A 6,000-nucleotide genomic window follows, 5' to 3' on the forward strand; every position below is an offset into this window, starting at 1 on the left:
AAGTGAAACTGGTTTCAGGAGCCGAATTTCCAAACAAAAATCCGGGGAGGACGACTTTGCCAATGTTGTGACGTGTGTCCCGTGCAGGAGGTGATGGCGGTGGTCTCCCTGACGGAGGTGCAATCCAGCCGCACTCAGAGGCCGTCTGCCGGGACCAGCTACCCGTACGTGGACCTGGCCCTGGGCGACATGGACACACAGCGGCTCCTCCAGCTGCAGCTCGAGCAGGTATGAAGTAGTAGAAGAAGAAGAAGAAGAAGAAGAAGAAGAAGTCACGCCGTTGCATTTGTTGAATGGCGGTGGTGTTTTTCCCACAGGGCCTGGAGCTGTGTCGAGTGGTCGCCATGCAGGTGGAGAACATGATGTCGGTGCGCGAGAAGCGGCTCACGCTGCCCCCCAGCGAGATCACCATGTTATAACGCGCCTCCTCTGCGTCCTATTCGGGGCTCAAGGGCTCAAGTTTCATTTTTAAAGCACATTCGCAGGTGACGTTTGTGGGAGATAAGTTAACGTGTGTATGTAAAATATGCAAAACTGGCAACAGCACGCTGTTGGGTAAATTGAAATCTTTCCATGCTGTCGTGCTCAGTGTATACAAAGAAACCTAAATCGTAATATGTAAAAGTTGTTTTTTATGATGAAATAATAATTCATTCTCGCGTTTTGATGTCCATATTTATATTCAAATGAATACAATAAAATTAATAGAATACAGTACATCTTTTCACATGTGTATGTAAAATGTATTATTTTGATATTTTTTTGTTGACAATAAAACTAATCAACCAATATTTTAGTCAGAAAAATCAATTCAATTTTTTTATATACATTTTTAGGTCAAAAAGTGAAAATGTGTACATACATTTGTTTTAATTAAACAAAAATAATTAATTCTCAGTTTTCATTTTGTTTAGATTTAATGGCATTGAAGTTTGGTAAATGTCTTCTTAATTAACAATTGTTAAAAAATAAATAAATGTAAACTTTATTATTCTTTTTTTTTTATTTACGCTAACTTAGTCCAGCAATTATTTAATTAGATAGAAAAACATATTTCTTATACACATTTTACCTCATGGCTAATAACCTCGTAGATAAGGTAAACCAAAAAAGCTTCAATGTTTATGTAAAGTAGTTTATTTTATTACTAAAATACGTATTTTGTTGTTGTTTTTTTTTTTTTGATTTACATTAAAATATATTATAATCTGAGATGGAAAGTAACAATGTACTTGAGGAGTTTTTTTCCAGTACTTTGTAATTCACAGAGTATCTATTTTTTAGAATACTTGTTACTTTTATCCGTTCCATTTCATCACCAGTATCTGTACTTTTTTACTCAATACGTTTTCAAAACAGGATTGTTACTTTTGCTTTGCATGATGCATGACGATTAAAAAATAAATTAGACCAATAGTTGTATTAAGTTCATTTTGTCTTCCTTGTTTTGACTCAAGTGCAGAAAGTCAGTACTTTTCCTATCTCTGATTATAATTAACCAATCATTGAATAATATAGAAGTAACTGGATATGTAAAATTTGTTTTACTAATGTCTTCATTTTGTTAATAACAAATCAATTACTTTATGAGAAAAACAAATAAAAAAGCAAATAAAGTTTTTTTTTATGAACCCATTTAAAAGGCAAAAATAGCTAAATTAATGAAACAATGTGCAAATATCAAATATTGTATCATAATTACTGGGACAATTGCAAACCAGAGGTTAGGGTATATTTTCTACATGCGACATGATATTTCAAATGACATACATGTTATAGTTTTCTTCTAATTCAGTCAACTATTAAAGATAAAATGTGATGCATCTGTTGTTAATTTGTTAACATGACAAAATTAGCTGGAAGTCAGCAACCCTTCGTCAAAATGAAATGTCAGTATGTGGTGCATTGATGCCAAAAAATAGATTACATATTCAGGACCTTAATGGTAATTAAGGCTAAAATTTTTTTTTTCTTTGTAAGTAAACATGTATACATCAAAAAACGATCCGCAGTTAGTATATTTTTAGATTTTATTTTGGTGCGTAATCAGAGTGGTGGGTCATTCCTGTCCCAAAATGGCCACGGCGTCTTCGCGTGACACGTGACTGTCCTGCCCCAAGATGGCGGTTAGACACTGCGCATGCGTGCAGACCTGGCAGGTTTACACGAGTTTATTTCCATGTTGTTTTATATCCCTCCCCCTCTCCAAAGACGAGTTTCGGTGCTCGTCGAGGCTGTTTGTACACGAGGACCGCCTCGGATTCTATAAAGTCGATCCTTGTGGACACGCCATTATTTAGGAAATATAGTGGCGACTTGTCGTGAGATGTTGCTGCGTGGTTTTTTTGGTGGTATTTCCAGGCTGCGGTGACGGAGAGTCCAAGCCAGGCGAAACTAAGCTACGCTACGTTGTAGTGACGACGTCGTCTTTAAGTTGGCTTTGTTTGTTTATGTTTATTTTTGTATTTGACTTGTCGCTGTCGGAATATCATCTGATACCCTGAAACATTTATTGTAATCTCCGTGTCAAGGCAGCGGCGGCACGGTCGGAATAAGTTTGCGAACGTTAGCCTAACCGGGCTACATCCACGCCAGCGAGGATTATTGTTTGACGTCACCCAGCCCATCGGTTGGGAAGCCGGCGGAGGAATCCGGCGGACTAAGCGAATGAGCTGTCAACTAGCTGAGCCACATCCGCACAAGTGCACGCTAGCTGAGATTAGCCTGCCGAGCTAACAGCAAGCTAGCGAGTGTGTCTTGTTAGTTCAGGTAGTTCACATGTGACCAAATACAGAGTGAACCAAAATTTTACCACCACGGCCTGTTCTTGACGTCACCCTGACCAGCAGTCGAGGCACCAGCGGTGGATAATAGCGGGCTAGCTCATTTAGCCTTGAGGGCTAACAGCTAGCGAGGGAACCGGGCCACATCTGCACCACTGCGAATTGTTTCCAAAGTCAACCCGGCCGAGGAGGCTTTAGCGGACAGGCTAATGTTAGCCCAACTGAGCGCTGCGGATTGATTTTGACGTCACCCAGCACAGTACTCGGGACACCGGCGGAAGGATTTAGCGGACTAGCTCGTGTTAGCCTTCCATGCTAACAGCTGCCGGCTGCCGAGCATCACCCACATGAACTCGGATTGATTTTTGCCGTTACCGGTCGGAGCAAGCTAGCGGACTAGCTAATGTTAGCCTAGCGCGCGAGCTGAGCCATTTCCATACGAAGACGGGTTGGTTTTTGACGTCACCCGAAGCGGTGGACAGGGCACCGGCGGAGGAATCTAGCGGACTAGCTCGTGTTAGCCCAACCGAGCTATCGGCTAACGCGTGATAGCCGAGCCACATCCGCACCAGCACGGGCCGCTTTTGACGTCGTGTCCGCCGACACATGACATCCGCCAGCTAAACTTAGCAGCTCTCGTGCCCCCCACACCCCACCCAGCGGCGTTGTTTTCCGGAGCGAACATGGCCACCAGCAGCTACTCGGACCTGCGCGACAAGCTCCGGTCCATGCCGCCGCACCGGGACGACTACAGGACGAGCAACGGCGGCGCGGGACGAAAGCGGCGCCGCCGCGAGTCCGACGACGACGAGTGCGAACACAGCGACGACAGCGGCGAGCTCCGCGAGCAGGAGGCCCACCGGGTGCGTAGCAGCGTGCTCCAGAAGAACATCTTCACGCCGGAGGAGTGCGCGCGCATCGAGGAGAAGATCGACGAGGTGGTGGCCAAGGCGGAGGCCGGACTGTACCGCGAGCACACGGTGGACCGCGCGCCGCTGCGCAACAAGTACTTCTTCGGCGAGGGTTACACGTACGGCGCGCAGCTGGAGAAGCGCGGCCCGGGCCAGGAGAGGCTCTACCGCAAGGGGCAAGTGGACGACATCCCCAGCTGGGTGTACGAGCTGGTCATCCAGCGGCTGGTGTCCGCCGGCGTCATCCCGGAGGGCTTCGTCAACAGCGCGGTCATCAATGACTACCAGCCGGGCGGCTGCATCGTGTCCCACGTGGACCCGCTGCACATCTTCGCGCGGCCCATCGTGTCCGTGTCTTTCTTCAGCGACAGCGCGCTCTGCTTCGGATGCCGCTTCCAGTTCAAGCCCATCCGGGTGTCCGAGCCCGTCTTCGTGCTGCCCGTCTGTCGCGGCAGCGTCACGGTCCTCAGGTAGCCGCTGCTCGACACAAAGCGTTTCATTTCATTTTTTTTAAAACTAAGTCAATTTAAACGCGAGCTGATTAGAACATGCGTAATGTGATTTCTTAATATAAATCAGATCCCCCCCCCCCCCCCCCCCAAAAAAAAAATATAGAAAAAAAACTGTTTTTGAATGTTTAAAAAATGTCAAATTGTTCAAAACAAACTAAAAAAGAAATCAAATTTATTAGATTTATTGAATCTTTTTTTTTTTTTCAGAAATGAAAGTGCATCAATTGAAAATGTGATTTTAAAATTGACTTTTTCGCCAGTTGTTCATAAACATATCTATACAATGCCCATGTACTTATGATCGTGAAAATCAGGTGTAACTAGCAGACACTGTCGTTTCCTAATCATGAAACTTGCTTTTGAAACATTAGCATATCTAATCAATAAACATGTTTTTATACATCATTGTCATGTCTAATAATTGATTATTCAAGGGTCTTGGGGCTGGGCAATATGGCCTTAAAACCTATTTTTTTGATAACAATTCTTTGTCCAATTGTAATTAAGTTGCCCTTTCGCTTTTACAAACTGCAAATTGCAATGACATTATTGCATTGAGGAATCAACACGCTATTAAAATTAGTGTAGTGCTTTAAAGAAATAATTGAACAACTGTGGCCTAACATGATGTTTGTGTTTCAGTGGCTACGCTGCAGACGACATCACACACTGCATTAGACCTCAGGACATCAAAGAGAGGCGAGCAGTCATCATCCTGAGGAAGTAAGTCCAAAAGCATCACTCCTTTTTTTTTTTTGTTTGTTTGTTATTTGACAACTGAAGCCTATCCCCAGGATAAAAAAAAAAATACTGCACACTTTTCACCGTGTGAAGTTGAACACAGCCACTTGTGCGTCCGTCACCAAGTCGACATCCTTCCGCAACGTGACACGATGTTGACTTTTTTTTTTTTTTTTTTTTTTTTCCAGAACCAGACCCGACGCCCCCAGACTGGACTCTGACAGCCCTTTAAGGTCGACCCCGGTGGAGCGGGCGCCCCCCCTCAAAGCCAAGCGCTCGCATCGTAAGGCCGACCCAGACGCCGCTCACAGGTACGAATGTTTATTCGAGCATTATAGAGGGCTGAAACAATGAACTGACAACTAATCCATGATCAAATTCACCAACCATTTTGATAGAAAAACGATGAATCCATGATGAAAATAGTTGGTGAATTTGATCATGGATTCATCGTTTTTTCGCCACGAATGTAAAATGATGCAAATGTCTTTGAATTGAACGAAAATGCGGTAAAGTAAGCCCGGCCAAACGTGCCGTCGCTGACGTGTGCTTGTCGGCGCAGGCCGCGCGTGCTGGAGATGGACAAGGAGGAGAACCGGCGGCCGTCGTCGTCCGGCCAGCGGCGTCACAGCGCGTCATCGGACGACTACAGGAAGCGCGAGGCGGACTACGAAAAACACCGCGAGAGCTCGTCACGCAAAGTCAAGATGCGCCGCCACTGAGGGCCGCCGGCCGCCACCAGCTTTCGTTTTACTTTTGGTTTGTGTTTAGCAGGAGAGCAGTCGGGGCATGTTTGTGTTCTGAAGATGTACATACCTTCAAAAGCTGCTTGTACATAAGGAAAGCCGAGCTGTACAATAACATTTGTCTTAGTCTTGAAGCCTTTTTTTTTTTTTTTTTCTGTCTTCTTTTCGGTGTTTATTTCTCACCTTTTTAGGTTTGTTTCTCAGCCTCAGCCAGTATAGGAGGATTGAAAACTTGGGCCTCCTTCCTTTAAGAGTGCCGGAAGCCATGTTATTGCTTTGTTCTGTATTAAAGCACAACGTTCCTCAC

At 44.7% G+C, this 6,000-nt stretch overlaps 2 protein-coding genes across 2 annotated transcripts in view; both read left to right on the plus strand.

The window, feature by feature from the left end:
* The window catches only part of LOC147146569 (unconventional myosin-XV-like), a 37,670-nt gene extending 36,866 nt beyond the window's left edge, over window positions 1-804 (plus strand). Inside the window, exons 62-63 of the mRNA XM_086032992.1 lie at window positions 88-228; window positions 318-804. Coding sequence (XP_085889118.1) covers window positions 88-228; window positions 318-419 — 243 coding nt within the window. The 3' untranslated portion in view covers window positions 420-804. The remainder of the gene's footprint in view (window positions 1-87; window positions 229-317) is intronic.
* Window positions 805-2,144: 1,340 nt separating this feature from the next.
* Window positions 2,145-6,000, plus strand: alkbh5 (alkB homolog 5, RNA demethylase). Its single transcript, XM_086032991.1, has 4 exons — window positions 2,145-4,164; window positions 4,849-4,929; window positions 5,136-5,258; window positions 5,510-6,000. Exons 1-4 carry the CDS (start codon window positions 3,467-3,469, stop codon window positions 5,667-5,669), a joined length of 1,062 nt encoding a protein of 353 aa, XP_085889117.1. The 5' UTR covers window positions 2,145-3,466; the 3' UTR covers window positions 5,670-6,000.

The sequence above is a fragment of the Filicampus tigris genome, chromosome 6 (genome assembly GCF_054856515.1).
Source record: "Filicampus tigris isolate MCC_2025a chromosome 6, RoL_Ftig_1.0, whole genome shotgun sequence".
Lineage (NCBI taxonomy): Eukaryota > Metazoa > Chordata > Actinopteri > Syngnathiformes > Syngnathidae > Filicampus > Filicampus tigris.

Bases quoted from the DNA above. Each gene is read 5' to 3' on its own strand.
- alkbh5 (XM_086032991.1), top strand. From the start codon at position 3,467: ATGGCCACCAGCAGCTACTCGGACCTGCGCGACAAGCTCCGGTCCATG. The intron at 4,930-5,135 runs GTAAGTCCAAAA...TTTTTTTTCCAG, and splicing joins GCAGTCATCATCCTGAGGAA to AACCAGACCCGACGCCCCCA. The intron at 5,259-5,509 runs GTACGAATGTTT...TTGTCGGCGCAG, and splicing joins GACCCAGACGCCGCTCACAG to GCCGCGCGTGCTGGAGATGG.